General features: G+C 45.4%; 1 protein-coding gene across 3 annotated transcripts; it reads left to right on the plus strand.

Annotated features, from left to right (window-relative positions):
• The first annotated feature begins 6,112 nt into the window (after positions 1-6,112).
• On the plus strand, positions 6,113-17,216 carry CD48 (CD48 molecule). Of its 3 annotated transcripts, none has more exons than XM_040452437.1 (4): positions 6,113-6,289; positions 11,009-11,305; positions 14,728-14,988; positions 16,390-16,894. In XM_040452437.1, exons 1-4 carry the CDS (start codon positions 6,211-6,213, stop codon positions 16,566-16,568), a joined length of 816 nt encoding a protein of 271 aa, XP_040308371.1. In that variant the 5' UTR covers positions 6,113-6,210; the 3' UTR covers positions 16,569-16,894. The 3 variants fall into 3 exon arrangements, with proteins under 3 accessions (XP_040308371.1, XP_040308373.1, XP_040308372.1); XM_040452439.1 differs by having other exon boundaries at positions 16,466-16,894; XM_040452438.1 differs by lacking the exon at positions 16,390-16,894 and adding an exon at positions 16,911-17,216 and having other exon boundaries at positions 6,114-6,289.
• The last annotated feature ends 291 nt before the right edge of the window (positions 17,217-17,507 follow it).

Consider the following 17,507-nt stretch of genomic DNA (forward strand, 5'->3'; position numbering starts at 1 on the left):
TGTGCCATTACGTTTCTATATAGATTATTACAAGCAGAACAATGTACCAAGCGTATCATATAGTGAAAAATTTGACAGGTAACACCAAGTTTCCCTCCACAAAGCTTGCATAATTTATATTTCCATAAATAGTGTATGTCTGGTTTCCTCTAATTTTTTTCATCACTGGAATCGAAGAATTTTTTTTTCTTTTTTTCTTTTTCTTTTTTTTTTAATTTTTTTTCGACGTTTATTTACTTTTGGGACAGAGAGAGACAGAGCATGAACGGGGGAGGGGCAGAGAGAGAGGGAGACACAGAATCCGAAACAGGCTCCAGGCTCTGAGCCATCAGCCCAGAGCCTGACGTGGGGCTCGAACTCACGGACCGCGAGATCGTGACCTGGCTGAAGTCGGACGCTTAACCGACTGCGCCACCCAGGCGCCCCACAATTTTTTTTTCTAATTTGGTAGTTAATATTATCATTATTTGTTTAATTTCCATTTCCCTGATTCCCAGGAGGAAATGCGCATTTTTCACGTGTATTGGGCATTTTCTTATTTTCATCCTGTAAATTATCTGTTGGTATTTTTTGGTATTTGCAATAGACACATCCCTGTAACCTTATTACGTTTCATTTCTGCAGCATTTGATGTTGTGAATGTCTCCATTCTTCAAATTCTCTCATTTCCTGCGAACTTCCTATGCTCTAGTATTCTTCCCAGTTTTCTTTTTTAAAAAAATATTTATTTGTTGGGGGGGGCGGTTGGTTAGAGAGGCAGAGACAGAGGGAGACACAGAATCCGAAGCAGGCTCCAGGCTCTAAGCTGTCAGCACAGAGCCCGATGCGGGGCTCGAACCCATGAACTGGGGGATCGTGACCTGAGCTGAACTTGGATGCTTAACGGACTGAGCCCCCCAGGAGCCCCTTCTTCCCAGTTTTCTAGCGGATCTTTTTCAGTCTCCTTTGTCTTTGCCTTTTTCTTTACCATTCCTTAAATATAGCACCTGGTATTACCAGGGTGCTATAGACTGAATGTTTGTGGTCCCTCCCCACCCAATTCATATGCTGAAACCTGATCCCTCATGTGATGGTATTCGGATGTGGAGCTTTTGGGAGGTGATTAAGTCATGAATCCTCATGAATGGGATTAGTGTGTTTTTTTTAATATAATTTATTGCCAAATTGGCTAACATACAGTGTGTACGGTGTGCTCTTGGTTTTGGGGGTAGATTCCTGTGATTCATTGCTTATGTACAACACCCAGTGCTCATCCCAACAGGTGCCCTCCTCAATGCCCATCCCCCATTTCCCCTCCGTCCCATCCACTCTCAGTTTGTTCTCTGCATTTAAGAGTCTCTTACGGTTTGCCTCCCTCCCTCTCTGTTTGTAACTATTTTTTTTCCCCTTCCCTTTTCCCCACAGTCTTCTGTTAAGTTTCTCAGGTTCCACATATGAGTGAAAACATATGATATCTGTCTTTCTCTGACTGACTTATTTCACTTAGCATAACACTCTCCGGTTCCATCCATGTTGCTGCAAATGGCAGGACTTCATTCTTTCTCATTGCCAAGTAGTATTCCATTGTATATGTAAACCACATCTTCTTTATCCATTCGTCAGTTGATGGACATTTGGGCTCTTTCCATAATTTGGCTATTGTTGAAAGTGCTGCTATAAACATTGGGGTACGAGTGCCCCTATGCATCAGCACTCCTGTATCCCTTAGGTAAATTCCTAGCGGGATAAATTCCTATTGCTGGGTCGAAGGGTAGTTCTATTTTTGATTTTTTGAGGAAACTCCACAGTTTTCCAGAGGGGCTGCACCAGTTTGCATTCCCACCAACAGTGCAAGAGGGTTCTCGTTTCTCCACATCCTTGTCAACATCTGTTGTCCTGAGTTGTTAATTTTAGTTACTGTGACCAGTTTGAGGTGGTACCTCGATGTGGTTTTGATTTGTATTTCCCTGATGATGAGTGACGTTGAGCATTTTTTCACGTGTCCGTTAGCCATCTGGATGTCTTCTTAGGAGAAGTGTCTGTTCATGTCTTCTATTTATTCACTGGATTATTTGTTTTTCAGGTGTTGAGTTTGGTAAGTTCTTTATAGATTTTGGATACTAACCCTCTATCCGATATGCCATTTGCAAATATCTTTTCCCATTCCGTTGGTTGCCTTTTAGTTTTGTTGATTGTTTCCTTTGCAGTGCAGCAGCTTTTTATCTTGATGAGGTCCCAATAGTTTATTTTTGCTTTTAATTCCCTTGCATTTGGAGACATGTCGAGCAAGAAATTGCTGTGGCTGAGGTCAAAGAGGTTGTTGCCTGTTTTCTCCTCTAGGGTTTTGACGGCTTCCTGTCTCATATTTAGGTCTTTTGTCCATTTTGAGTTTATTTTTGTGTCTGGTGTAAGAAAGTGGTCTAGTTTCATTCTTCTGCATGTTGCTGTCCAGGTCTCCCAAAACCACTTGCTAAAGAGACTTATTTCCATTGGACACTCTTTCCTGCTTTGTCAACATGATACTCTACATGGAAAACCCGGAAGACTCCACCAAAAAGCTGCCGGAACTGATATATGAATTCAGCAAAGTCACAGGATACAAAATCGATGTACAGAAATCAGTTGCATTTCTACACACCAATAATGAAGCAACAGAAAAAGAAATCAAGGAATCGATCCCGTTTATAATTACACCAAGAACCACAAAATACTTAGGAATAAACGTAACCAGAGATGTAAAAGATCTGTAGGCTGAAAACTATAGAAAACTTATGAAGGGAATTGAAGAAGACACAAAGAAATGGAAAAACATTCCATGCTCATGGATTGGAAGAATAAATATTGTTAAAATGTCAATGCTACCGAAAGCAATCTACACATTCAATGCAATCCCAATCAAAATTGCACTGGCATTCTTCTTAAAGCTAGAAGAAACAATCCTGAAATCTGTATGGAACCACAAAAGACCCCGGATTAGTGTCTTTTAAAAGAGGCCCCAGAGAGCTCTGTTCTTCCAGCTCCGTCCTTCCTTCTACCACACGAGGACACAATGAGAAGATGGCCATTTATGAACTAGTAAGTGGGCCCTCCCAGATACTGCATCTGTTGGTGCCTTGATCTTGGACTTCCCAGCCTCCAGGGTATGAGAAGTAGATATTTGTTGTGCAAGTCTCCCAGGCTTTGGTATTTTTGTTCCAGTAGCCTGGATGAACTAAGACATGGGGGATTCCCTGCTCAATCTCCTTTTCACTTTATGTATTCCTCCCAAGAGAGATCCTTCTTGTACATGATATGATTTCCACCACAATTTGTGTGCTGACTATTCATATTTCTGGGAGGTAGCTCAGATCTCTCTCTTGAGCCCCAGGTGCACATATTCGACTCTGTTTCAGACATCTTAATCACAACATATCCCAAACTGAACTTATCTTTCATGTCCCACCCACTAATTTAGTCCCCCAAGCCAACAATCGGCTCTTTCTTTTCCCTTTCCCTCCTCCCCCCCCGCTAAAAAACCAGGTATGACTTCTGCTGATTCTGACTTCTTCCCATCACCCTCTCTACTGCTGCTGCTGCTGAGTCCTTCATTATTGTGTAGCTGGAATCTTCTAACATCTCCTTACTTCTAATCTCATCCTCCTCTTCATCAGCGTTCTTTCTAATCTGTGGAATGAAGCACATCATCCATCAGCTCAAAATCTTTACTTACTTCTCCTTGAAAGGGGTCGGGATAAAACCCAAACTCCTGACCACACACACAAAAGCCTTATTGATCTGGACCTGGTTTCCTTTTTTTTTGTTTGTTTCAGTCACACAAAATATCCTCAGTTTCCCAATCTAGCCACGTTCTCTGCCTTCACAGATGGTATCATATTCATCTTCCTTATGTAACACACTCCCTTGCTCTTCAAAGGAGTCACACCTAGTGTCCGTCTCCCAGCAGCTTCCCCCGATCACACAGTTTGTGTTGGGTGGTCCATCCATGTGGTCCCATTATTCTCCATTTCAAAACCATATTTACACATGAGACTGTGAGCTGCTTAAGAGCAGGCAGGTGTAGGGGCGCCTGGGTGGCTCAGTCGGTTAGGCGTCCGACTTCAGCTCAGGTCATGATCTCGTGGTCCGTGAGTTCGAGCCCCATGTTGGGCTCTGTGCTGACAGCTCAGAGCCTGGAACCTGTTTCAGATTCTGTGTCTCCCTCTGTCTCTGACCCTCCCCCGTTCATGCTCTGTCTCTCTCTGTCTCAAAAATAAATGAACATTAGAAGAAAAATTTTAAAGAGAGCAGGCAGATGTATAGCTTTCATTTCTACAACTTCAGATGTAGCCCAAGAGATATCTAATAGGGGTGACTGGGTGGCTCATTTGATTGAGCATCTGACTCTTGATTTCAGCTCGGGTCGTGATCCCAGGGTCATTGGTCTTGGAGTCAGCTTAAGATTGTCTCTCTCTCTCTTCCTCTGTCCCTTTTCCCTGCTCTCTCTTTCTCTCCAAAATAAAATAAAATTTAAAAAAATTTAAAAAATTAAAAAAAATCTTAAAAAAAAAAAGGAATATCTGATAGATAGAAGGAGAAAGGAGAAGAGGAGAGGAGAATCTGGTCTCTGCTCCCCAAAATGGCTCTCACCAAGATTAAGGTCACTAGTGAGCACACAATTACTAAACACAATGAGTACAGTTTCTGCTAATCCGGATACAGTTTTTGAAACATCACTTTCTCCTAGACTTCCCTCTGTCCATGGTGGATCCTTCTCAGTTTCGTCTTTAGGGTCCTTTTCTTCTGCTCACCTCTTAGGTGAGGATATTGTCCTGGGTCCCCTGCTCTCTTAGTCTCCTTGGGATGTGCCCAAGTTGGAGCCTACGCGGACACCTGCAGTGTTGTGCTGCCTCCTACTGGAACTAGGGAGGTTGGGAATAAATCTTGTTATCCCCCCCAGGGCTCGCTTCAGATGCTTCCGAGAAACACAGAAACGCGGAGCAGTAGCCCTTTTGAAGACTCTCTGGAGAGTCCAGGTCTGAGCAAAGCCCACCCACGTGTGGCTTCTTTCGCTTCCTTCTTTTTCTCTTTCTCTGCCCTTGTGACTCTGCCTCCTCCTCCCACGCACCTTATTTATGGTTCTCTTTAAAATCTTCCCTAGCTAACTCCACCTCAAGTTCCCTCATTCTACTCCCGTCTCGTCTCATCGTCTCTACTCTAGTCCGCAGATTTCCTGTAGCCCATACTGGGGAAAGAGCAGAAGACTGGGGTGGAGGAGAGCTGATCCATGACCTTAATCTGACTCAAAATCTCAAGTATAAAATGCAGGCAATACTGCCTGTCCTTCTCACCTCACAGGGCTCCAATGTGATCAAGGGAATGGGGTGTCGTCCGTAGTTTAAGGCATTGGGCTGACTCACTTTCCCCAAGCTGATCTTTTGGGGGAGGGTAATTACTTTCATCAGAGGAGTTCGCAGGTGGAGCCGAGCCACGTTTTTATCAGTGCCCTCTCTGTTGAATTGGAAATGTCTCCAGTTCAAAAATAGTTACAAATAAGCGGTATTAGGGACTGTGGCTTGCTGTATGGGTCCCCGAAGCGCCCTAGATGGGCAAATAATTCATTTAGGTTCAAGAGGGATGGGCCTGAAATTTCTGGGAAATCCCTCCTTTTGGACCAAGTGATCTTGCTTTTTCAACTAACGTTCCGTGGATAGGCTAATGTAAAGGTACAAGCAGTGACTTTATCATTTAGGAGGAAGAGCCTGAGGGTGGGGCTTAGGGCATGGGAGACCTGATTTCCCAGACATTCTGTCCTGAATGACACTTATATATGACCTACTCCTCTCATGACTTAGACGTGGCCCCGGCCGGAAATCCCCTACAGGTTTGGAGGGCCCTGACTAATTTTACCTTCTGGATTAATTGGGGTGATTCCTGCCTGGGAAGCCAAAAGCAGATATTCTCTATCAGGGAACCCTAATCACTGGCCCTTCTGAGAACCCAGTAGTAGCTATGGATCCTCTCTCGAGAAAGTAGAACCAACTGTGCCTTCAAACTAGCTCACTTCACCGCTATGGTGTCACATATGGTGGCTTCCTGTTTTTGACCTCCAAACTCCACCCATGAGCTTGCTTTTGTAAAAGCTAAAAGTGGGTGTTTTCCTCTAAACTTGGGCCATGATTTCAAGGGCTCTGGAGCCCTCGGTCCGCTGCTAACCTGGGGTCTGGCCTGTCTTCAGCGTTCCTGGGACATAACATGCGTCCCCAAAGGCAGGAGTGGTTTATACCTCTGGGACTTCTACTGCTGCCTCATTTGCTCCTGGCAAACATTCAAGGTACTTTACGTGCGTCGTGTGCCTGTGATCGTATATGGGAGGCACAGTGAGATGGAAAAGGGGGTATGAGGTGGGGCTTAACCCCGGGAGTGGAGTGTGGTCTCCACACAGCAGGTACCCCTATGTTGGTAGCGGCACCGTGGAGAACCTTCCTGAGCCTTGGAGATAAGGCTCTGTCTTTTCCTATGGGATCATGACAAAAACAGGGCCCTGGGGAGATGGGGAAGTAGGCTTCTTATATTTCGTTCCACGGCTTGAGGTCTGGGAAGGTCTGGTGTTTTGCGTTTTCTGTTGTTGTTGTTGCTTTTTTCTTTTCTTTTCTTTTCTTTTCTTTTCTTTTTGCATTTTGTGTTTACTAATTTTTATTTATTTATTTATTTATTTATTTATTTATTTATTTTCTAGAACGTTTTTATTTTTTATTTTGGGGAGAGAGAGAGAGAGACACACACACACAGAGTACAAGTGGGGGAGGGGCGGAGAGAGAGAGGGAGACACAGAATCCGAAGCAGGCTCCAGGCTCCGAGCTGTTCGCACGGAGCCTGACGCGGGGCTTGAACCCACTGACCGAGAGATCATGACCCGAACCGAAGTCGGACGCTTAACTGACTGAGCCACCCAGGCACCCCCTCCTTTTTTTTTCCATTTTGAATATCAGCTCCAAACTGAAAGCTGCCGCATTTTCTGCTAGTTACACACTCTGCTCCCTGTGGCATTCTCGGAGACCTCTAGCCAGGGGCTGTGTCCTGAGCAAAGATAAATGATGTTGTCATTCCCAAAGAGAGATCTAAGTTGTAGGAAAGAAAGCTTGCCCTCTCTAGGGTCTGTGAATGAGGATCTGAGCAGAGGCCTTGGGAGCCTCAGTAACAAAGGAACCCCCAACATCTAGTTGTTAAGAGTTAAAGGCCATTCCTCTGCCATGGGCCTGTTCTGGCTCCCCTCACGTGCTCCGGGACTGAGTGAACGTTCCTTTCTGTTACAACTACTCAACCTCGCAGTACTTTTCTTTCCAGATCAGCTGAGAAGCGAGAGGTAAGCTACTGCCTTTCTCACTATTCCTCCGAAGAAGTATTCAGGCATTATTATATCGTACATCTGAAACGAACGTAGTGTCGTATGTAAATTACACTTCAATTTTAGAAATTACTTCCTTAAAAGGTTTGTACAGCTTAAAATAGTTGATCTTATCAGAGAGCTCGTGATAACTCCATATTAGTATTTTAAAAACTCACCTCTTTCCTTCCTTAATAGTTTTGCTGGAAACCATGTGACTTTAGAGTGGGGAGAACTTCCTCTGTAGGGCCTCTTTTGCCTCCCAGAGCAGACTCTTAGGTATGAAATGATGATTCTTTTGGTCTGAGTCCCCATGTTCCCCATTTTAAATTTGCTTCTGTACTGACAAGAAATATGGGTTGGCACAGGAAAGAGCCGCTTCATTTTCTATTGTAAGCTACATGTAAACACAGGTACTTTATCCTCAGCATCCAGAGACGTAACCAACTACTTTTTCCTGTTAGGATTAAATCAAAATAGGGGTGCCTCAGCGGCTCAGTCGGTTGTGTGTCCGATTCGTGATTTCGGCTTAGGTCATGATCTCATGGGTCATGGGATGGAGCCCTACGTCAGGCTCCATGCTGACAATGCGGAACCTGCTTGGGATTCTCTCTTTCCCTCTCTCCTGTCGCTCCCCTGCTGTCTCGCTCTCTCTCTCAAAATAAATAAATAAAAACTTTGATTTAAGTTTAAATTAAAAAAAAGTTAAATCATAACAGTAGCCTTCTTTGCAGTTACTTCCCTATCTTCTAACACATGTAATTGTTAGGAAGGCAAATCAAGATTTTGTCAATGTACTTTAAAAACGGAAAGAATACATAAGCGTATTATAGGTAAGAAAGATCAGTTTATCTGAATTTAGTAGACAATTATCAGACTAAACCGCCGTCTTCATACCCCAAATTGTATTACAACACTTCTTTAATTTTGCAATCTGTATTAGTAAAATCAATCCTCATTTCTTCCTTAACTTGTGAATGAATTATAGAAGCCTTTTAGATGACTAGAATATCTTTTATTTCTTTTTAAATGGCCAATCAAGCATTCTTTCTACTGCTGCTATCTTGAGGTTTATGTTGCTTTTCCAGGCCACATTTTCATTAGTTAGTTCAAAACAAAATTCTCCTTTCCCTTGTGATTTTTAAGCCTGATCTCAGCCCATCTGAGGCTGGTGGTTTTATACTTCAAGGTTTCTTTTAGCTGCTTTGCATTGATTTTTGGTATCTGAAATCTTGAATGCTCTATGTTTTTATGTTTTTGGATTTTTTTTTTTTGAGAAGTCCCAAGCACCTCCTCCCCTACTCCTCTGCTTTCTACATCATAATAGCCATCTTTTATTCATTTATCAGGATCCAGCCATAAGGCGGGAGTCTACTGGCCCCGTTTGGGCACCTATCATATTTATTTAAGAAACACAGTTCATTGCTTATGAGTAATTAAACAGCAACTCAAATTTCTACTTACAGTCTCTCAAAACATGTTAAAGGAAATCCAATGTGTAAACTGGGAGCACTTATGTACACATTTTGTCCCGTCCGTCCATCCGTCCATCCATCCATCCATCCATCCACCCGTTGGGTATTAAATACCAAACGTCAACCAAATATTTTGGGGATTTAAAATTGAGCAGGACATGGTCTTTGCCTTTGAGAAACTCACAAAATTCGCGACTGTGTGTCTACTACAGTTTCTCCACGTCCTTCACACTAAATTTTGAAGTTCTTTTGAGCACGTGGGGGATACTCTTGCCAGACGTGATCTTCTTGTCCTTAGAAAGCAACACCCATTCTCACAAGGAGAAAGATGCGGGGTGTAACTGGGCCTGGATCATACCTCGAGTCTACATGCTCTGTAGTCTTCATTCTTTCTCATTGGACTCACCCTCCTTGCTCTTTCTCCAAGGAAACTTTAGGGAGGTTCTCTGTTTCAACAGAGGTGCTGGGTCCTTTCTGTCTCATCACCACATGTCCTAGGCCAGTGGTGCGGTTTTGTGTTATCTCTTGTGCATATCGAGAGACCTTTCAGACCTTTACCGAGAAATAAAGTGGTGGCTGATTGCGGGTGGAGCTGTCTTCCTGAGCACATGTCTGACCCTTGTTGGAGAGTCTGCCCAAGATGACCCAGGCCAGTAGTTCTCAGCTGGAATGGGGGTGAGACATTTGACCGGATCTGGAGACTCTTTTGACTGTCACATCTGGAGAAGTGCTGCTGGTATGTAGCGGGCAGGGGCCAGGAACTCTGCTGAACATCCTGTAATGCACAAGGACAGGCCCTACAGCAGGGAATGATCTGGCCTAAAATGCCAATAGTGTGCCAAGTCTGAAAAACATCGATCTAGGCTCTCTCTTGCCAGCACTTCCATTAATTCACGTGGAAACAAGTAACAGAATGGGAACAAGTCCAGGACGTATGTCTGGCGATTTTAAAATCCTGGGGGCAGTGTCCTGATTTGCTGCACGCCCCGGGAGACCAGAGTTCCTGTCTGCATGGCTGATATCAGAGCCTCGCACAGTGCCAGGCATACAGTGGTTCCAATACCATTATTGGCCCTGAATTGATTACGTCACAGAGATCATAATGTGTGGAATGGATCAATCAGAAGGGCCGTGGAAATGAATGCCTAAGTGCTCGAAAAATGTTTGTGGGACGGAGACCTGGATGCTTGGAAGAACTAATGAATAGAAACTTGAAAGCTCTGGGGACACAGGCAGTTTTAATCTTTTACGAGCTGAAGAAAGTGCTTTTGGAAATGATAGACTTGTGGAAAGTGAGCAGCTAGATATCTATATAATGTTCAACAATAAGCTGAGGTTTTGTGTGGTGGAATACGAGGCCAGAGCTAATGTAGACCATACTTCCTCTTTCCTCTACCAGTAGGTTCTTTCTACTGCTTTTTCTCAGCCTATAGGTAGATGTTGATAACTATCTATCCACCTCTGTCTACTTTGTTCTTCTCCCTCCACAATGACTCAACAGATCTCCCCTTCCTCTTGCACCTTCCTGGCTATCATCTTGTCTTTTCCTTGCCTTAGCCAAACAAGGTTTGGGTGCCCGCATGAGAAAAGAACAGAAGAGCAAACACAAATAGGAACAAACGTGAGGTTAGTTAGAATGAGAAAAGAAGCCTCAACGTGTCACAAGTTTCCCAAAGCTGAGAAATACTACAAAAATCACGAACGCCAGAACACTAGCATCATCTCGCTATGAACGAAATGTCTTCACGCTTCTAGAATACGTTGCCACTGAACAGCTCTGACTGTCATTCGTTTCGAACTTTGTGTCTTCTCTACTTCCCACCTACTCCTGGAGAACCCAACTGAAAGATCAGGGAACACAGGCCCAGAGAGGGGATGTGACTTGTCACCATTTCATTTGAAAAATCTACTGGTATGAGAGCAAGGGAGAGAGCGGAGGCCAGCCTCAGGGTCGTTTTTCTCTCGGGTCTGGGGCAGAACTAGGCGAATTATCAGCAACATCCCATTGCCCATTCCTCAAGCTGCAGCTTTCACTGAATTCTGGATCAGGGGCCAGGCCTCCTAGTGAAAACCATACTCACTGCTTCCAAGCAGAAACCCCATCCTTCTTCCCTGTCCCACACCTCAGGCCAAAGCCTGGGCCGCCGGGCTGCTCTGCCCTCTCTAAGACGTCCCTCATTTTCGTTCACAGATGCTTCAGATCAAATGACTGTCATCTCTGGCAGCAACGTGACGCTGAAAATCTCCAATGTGACTCATAACTACAAACAATTAGCCTGGTTTTACAACGACAACCAGAAGATTGTAGAACAGGAGTCCAAAGACCCTAAATACTTCAAGTCTCAGTTTAAGGACAGGGTCTGTCTTGGTGTTGACCACACACTCTTCATCTATAACGTCCAGAAGGAGGACAGCAGCACCTACATCCTGAAGGTGTTGAAGGAGTCTGGGAAAGAGATATCTAGGTACATCTCACTGAAGGTGTTGGGTGAGTTTGGGGAGCCCCACTCCAGGGCCCCAGATGGACCACTGGGAGGTTTCCCTGGGCTCATGGGGACCCTCTCTGGGAGGAGGAACTTCAGGACAGGCTTAATTCATTTCTCCCGGAGCCCGTTCCTCTGGGCAGTGAGCCTGGGCTGGCAGAACCCAAACTGAGAGCCTTGGGACACTTAAAACTGTGAAGAGAGGGAAAACCACAGAAATGGTTTCTTCTCTCTTCTCTTCACGCTCTTCTGTGATCGACCCAAATCAGTTCTGAGCTTATCTTAATGATATACCTGAACACAGACTTCATCAGACTCAAGGAGAAAGCTACAAGAGATACAGAATGGGGCAGGGAATGTTAAAGCAAGGCTGTTTACTTTTCAGAATGGATGGGACAAAAACTTCCACTCATAGCTCCAGCCTAACTGGTATATGTGGAATAAGGACTAATATTAAATTTGGAAGCAGACAAACCTGGGTTAAACTCTGGATACTAGCTCACTTACTAGCTGTGTGACCTTGGAGAAAGATCTTAACATCACCATATTAGGTAAATTTCTTTTGATGGCGAAGTAGCAGAAACTAGTTTGATATAAATTTGGCAAAAAAAAAAAAAAAAAAGTCTATTAAAGAAACTAGACCTATTTAAAGCAATTCAAGGGACCTAAAAGAGGCAGGCAGGAAGGGCTGAACAGAGGAAGAATGAGGCCAGTCTAGAGTCCCCACCCTCAGGAATCTGTAGACTAGGCCTCTGGATCCCTGCCATTTACATGACTTACTCTCAAGGCCTAGACTTTTGTAACTCTTGGTTTAAGTTATCAGAATTTATTTATTATTATTTTTTTAATGTTTATTTCTGAGACGGGGTAGAGCCTGAGTGGGGGAGAGGCAGAGAGAGAGGGAGACACAGAATCCGAAGCAGGCTCCAGGCTCTGAGCCGTCAGCACAGAGCCCGACACGGGGCTCGAACTCACAAACCGTTGAGATCATGACCTGAGCCGAAATCGGTCGCTCAACCAACGGAGCCACCCAGACGCCCTTGAATTTATTTATTTTTTAAAGTTTATTTATTTATTTTGAGAGAAAGAGAGAGCATGAGCAGGGAGAGGCAGAAAGAGAGGAAGAGAGAGAATCCCAAGCAGGCTCTACACTGTTAGCACAGAGCCCAACATGGGGCTTGATCTCACGAACTGTGAGATCATGACCTGAGCTGAAATCAAGAGCCACTTAATCGACCGAGTCACCCAGGCACCCCTAAATTCTCAGAATTTAAAGAGAGAAACTGATTAGCTCAAGTTGGTTCAGATACGTGTATCTGATGAAAACATTTACGGCCCGAAGGGTCAGGCTATAGAGCAGAAACATGGTTCCTGGGGACTCCTCCCTGGTGTTGAGGTAAGCAATTATTAGAGAAGAGGGGCAGGGCAGACATCCCAGACAGGTGAGACCTGAGAGCTGTGGAGTCCCCATATTATGAGGATAATTATATCTTGCTTTTAGGATGTCATGAGAATCAAAGTCAATAATGAGAGTAAAACATCAAAAAATGAAAACAAGGGTTCCTTTCCAAACCAAGTCATTTTATCACGCAGTTTCCTTCTACCAGATAATTACCAAAAATATAAATACAAAATCTCTAGAAAATACTCAGAATATGTCTGTAATGTTCTTTCTCCCCCGAAACAGTGTAAATGAAGAGTGTCATGTACAATCAGGTCCCACCAGCTCAACCGTCCCTGTTCTAAGAGGCTGGAGGCCCCTTCTTTCTCACTTCCTCAAAGTCACATGGGCCTGAAAATTTGGGACGTTTTTGAAGGTTCTGGGAACAGGAAAGAGTCAAAGTCTCTTACAGTGGTCTTAAGAAAAGCCCAAATTTGTATCATTTACCAACTTCTGTGGTAAATAGTCCCACCATGGCCAATTCCAAGTTCCTAATGGTTTCATAATCAGCTTGCAGCATTTCTGAATATTTTAAATTCCCAAAGCTGGTGTGAGGTAAGCGCGTGTGTCTGAAGATAAGACCATCAGGAAACTCATTCTTCAGTACAGACCTTGAATTTCTGATAGCTCAAGGGGGGCATCTTAGAGCCAGACTCTCTGCTGGCCCCAAAAATCCCATCCACAAAGTGCCCCAGTGCATGCTTCTCAGCGTGTAAAATGTGGACGATATGGAAGACAAGGCTAGACCACAGGAAATGCCAAAAAACATTATGAAAATGTGCAGGGGAAGTCCAGCCATCTGAGGGGGATTTCACATTGGAGATGGGCCTAGAGTCAGGGAGACCAGACAGGCAGAACCCTCCCATCTCACCCCACACCCTTGCAGCCAGAGGCAAGCTCTGGGCTCCTCAATTCTCTGACGCATTTAATCCTTTGACACCTGAGCGGCACTGACTTTGCAGGGGTTTCATCCGTGGCCAGAATGGAAAGGCGCCAGCGGGTCTCAGGTAAAGGGGCCATGGCAAAGGAAGGAACAGATGCTGAGATTACTTTTTAGCCCATCTGGTGGCAGGATGACAGCAGTAATGATGATGTGACCTCCAACATGCATGTAACACTTGTGCCCTGCAGAAAGCACTTCCCCATGGATGATGCCATTTTATCTCACTAATATTGTGCTATGAGGTGGAGTCAGTTTACCAATGGGAAGGAAAGTTGAGGGGTTAATTACCTTGATAATGTCACTCCGTGAGAGCCAGGACCCAGGCTGGTCTCACTCCAAAGCTACTGTTTTGTCCTTTGTATCTCATAGCTACTCCATCCATCCATCCATCCATCCATCCATCGATCCATCCTTTTGTCAGATACTTACAGAATTCCTGCTATGTGGCAGGCCCTGTTAAACCCTGAGATACCAAAGATGACGGGTACAATGCTGTGCATCATGGCTTATGCGTGCTGGGAGTTACAGGAGGCTCTTCTCTGTAGCTCTGCCAGAGTCCGGGAAAGGGCTTTGCAGTGTGCTGGGTGGCACCTCTTACCCCAGGACTCTTGCTGAATCTGAGCCCAAGTGCTCTTGAAGGACAGATGGGCCAAGATGCCAGCTCTGGGCTGGTGCTGGAGAAGGATCCCCAAGGAGCTCAGACAGTTGGGATACCAAGTCTGATTCCAACCAATCTCTGCTGTCCTTCCCGGCCCACACATAGTCATAACCCCATTTTGGTTCTGGGGGCATGGCTTCCCCCACCCCCAACACACACACCATATCCATTTTAGCTTCACCCCTAAGGAGCAGCCCTTCCAGTCTGAGCCTCCAGACGTCAAAGCTGCTCACTGGCTCCCTCTGTAGGGGCCTCTTCTCCATGACACCACTTCCCGTCCCTACCTAGCTCCCTTTGTATTTTGTTAGCCAAACGCTTGTAGCATCAGTGCCTCATAAATGCATAAAGCCATCGTCTCATCTTACAACATCCCCCTCGTCTTCAGATCCAGTACCTAAACCTGTCATAAAGATTGAGAAGATACAGGAAGAGAGCAACAGATGTCATCTGAAACTGTCATGTGAGATCGAAGGCCTGTCTGCAAGCTGGTATGGGGACTCGAGACCATTTCCAAAGGAGATCCATAATAATGTGCTTGAAATCACCGTTAATCCACAGAATTACTCCAGGAGTTACACCTGCCAAGTCAGCAATGCTGTGAGCAGCAAGAATGACACAGTCTACTTCACTTTACCCTGTACTGTGGGTAAGAAATATTCCCAAGGGAGCCGGCGTGGGGGGGGGCGGGGGAGGTACGGGTAACTAGTTTGCTCTTGATTCAAGAAAGCTGTGGGAATTCTATTCAGCATCCTGCTTGGGTGGAGAATCCCAAAGGCATCTGTGAGACCTGGGAGACGGGTTCTACCCCGGGCTCTGCCACCGCCTCTCAGCCAGCTCGCCTGGCTTTTGTGGAGCTTATCGTCCTTGCTTGCAAAAGGGGGCTGACACTCCTACCCAGCTCTAACCATGCATGGTCCTAGAATCTGAGGTCTGGGGAACTGTAGGACAGTCAGATGTCAGCATTGAGCAGGGGAAAAGTGCCAGTGGGAGAGTACACCAGACCCAGTTGAGCGGGTGCATAGAGGGGTTTCTGGGAGACGGCCTAAATTAACAAAGGCAAGAGGGGCCGGTAGATGAGCACAGGCCAGAACAGGCAGTAAACAGGAACGAGGGCCTTATCCTAAGGTAGAGACTCTCTGCTCTTTAGAAAGACAGACTCTGGGTTTCATGTTTCAGATCCTCTGTCTCTTGGGAGGATCCATTCACTTGAGCGTCTCTCTTGGCTCTCTATCAAGCCTACGCAAGTCCCGTAGAGGGGAGGCTGGGATCAGGCAGTAAGCTCGTAGGCTTTAGAGTCAGACACCTGGGGTTAATCCCGGAATTGTCACTTACTAGTGAAGCAAATTACTTCGCTTCTCCAAGTCACGTCCTTCGCCAAGTCGTGTCCTTCCTAAGAAACAGGCAAAATAGTAATCCTTATCTCATGCTGTATAAGGATTAAATGAGATAGTACAGATAACCTGCCTAGCACAGTGCCTGATGAGTCTTCAATGAATGGTACTTAAATATTTTTTTTTTCAACGTTTATTTATTTTGTTGGAGACAGAGAGAGACAGAGCATGAACGGGGGAGGGGCAGAGAGAGAGGGAGACACAGAATCGGAAACAGGCTCCAGGCTCCGAGCCATCAGCCCAGAGCCTGACGCGGGGCTCGAACTCACGGACCACGAGATCGTGACCTGGCTGAAGTCGGACGCTTAACCGACTGCGCCACCCAGGCGCCCCAATGAATGGTACTTAAATTACACCCAGTTCCTTCAATTCTGGAGATACTAGGAGTTTGGGGGACCCCTTAATAAATTTGAATTACTATCTCCAGCATTCTGGGTCCTGTACTTTCCATACCTCTGAAACCACATCCCTGAGAATCTATATCCATATCCATATCCTTCCAGAATAACTCACGCCTGTGGTGCCAACATTTACCTGAGTTTCCTGTCAGGCACCAGGGACCATGGCCCTCGGAGACACTGCTCTTTCACGGTCTTCCCGGACCCGGTCTACTCTCCCACCTGTACTGATTTCTTCACCTCTGCTCCCACATGCAGACTACGGACACTGTATACTTCTTCATTCTTCCCAACCGACTGGCCATGCCTCTTCTAGTCTCTCCTGCCACCACAGACCTGATGGGACAGTTTGGCGTCTGGCCATGAGACTACCTTCATATCACCGGCACATCCTGAGAGCCAGAAAAAGGAAGAAACACAGCCCCTGTCCTTTATAAAATGAGGGTGACCGCTCATCTACAGAGAGGAGGAAAACAATAATCTAGCCCTTTTTATTTTGGAAGTGCTAAACCACTCTGGTCACTTGTTAGCCACCCAAATTATTCTAGAAAAGCATCCCTAATTTATCACCCATTCTCTTTGTCTTTTGATTTTCTGCTCCCTCCTCCCCTCTATTCTCACCCCTTCTCTTCTCTTCCCTTCTTTTCTCTCTTCCCATTGTCTTTTTTCCTCTTAGGAGGTGTAGATGGTGAGTGGGGTGGAAAAACAGAGAGGGGAAGCAATCCTCCCCTCCCTGAACTCTAGACACCTAACTGTTTGGCATTTTCTTTCTCTTTCAGCCAGATCCACTGGAGTAGCCTGGATCGCAGCGTGGCTCGTGGTCATGGCGCCCATGGTTCCTGTCCTCCTATGGCCCTGAGATGAGCTCTTCTAACTCAGGAGTGAAACTTGAAGATGGCTGGGTCTTGCCTTCATCAGCCAGACAGGAGCTCTGGTTATATGGGCTGGAAGAAAGTGTGCTGTTGGGGCATCTACAAGGATTTTCAAATCAACTTTTAAAAAATTCGTGTTAAGGGGTGCTTGGGTGGCTCAGTTGGTTAAGCACCCGACTCTTGGTTTCGGCTCAGGTCATGATTTTACAGTTTTGTGAGTTCAAGTCCCCTCATCGGGCTTTGCACTGGAAGAGTGGAGCCTCCTTGGGATTCTCACTCTCTCTCTCTCTGCCCGTCTCCCACTCACGTTGTCTTTGTCTCTCTCAACATAAACAAATAAACTTAAAAACATTTTTTTAAATGTTCATTTATTTTTAAGAGAGAGAGAGACAGAGAGAGAAAGGGTGCAAGTCAGGGAGGGACACCGAGAGAGGGAAACACAGAGTCCGAGGCAGGCTCCAAGCTCTGAGCTGTCAGCACAGAGCCCAATGTGGGGCTCAAACC

Source organism: Herpailurus yagouaroundi, unplaced genomic scaffold (assembly GCF_014898765.1).
Source record: "Herpailurus yagouaroundi ecotype Mexico unplaced genomic scaffold, PumYag 207, whole genome shotgun sequence".
NCBI lineage: Eukaryota > Metazoa > Chordata > Mammalia > Carnivora > Felidae > Herpailurus > Herpailurus yagouaroundi.

Bases quoted from the DNA above. Each gene is read 5' to 3' on its own strand.
- CD48 (XM_040452437.1), top strand. From the start codon at position 6,211: ATGCGTCCCCAAAGGCAGGAGTGGTTTATACCTCTGGGACTTCTACTG. The intron at 11,306-14,727 runs GTGAGTTTGGGG...CCTCGTCTTCAG, and splicing joins CATCTCACTGAAGGTGTTGG to ATCCAGTACCTAAACCTGTC. The intron at 14,989-16,389 runs GTAAGAAATATT...TCCCACATGCAG, and splicing joins CACTTTACCCTGTACTGTGG to ACTACGGACACTGTATACTT.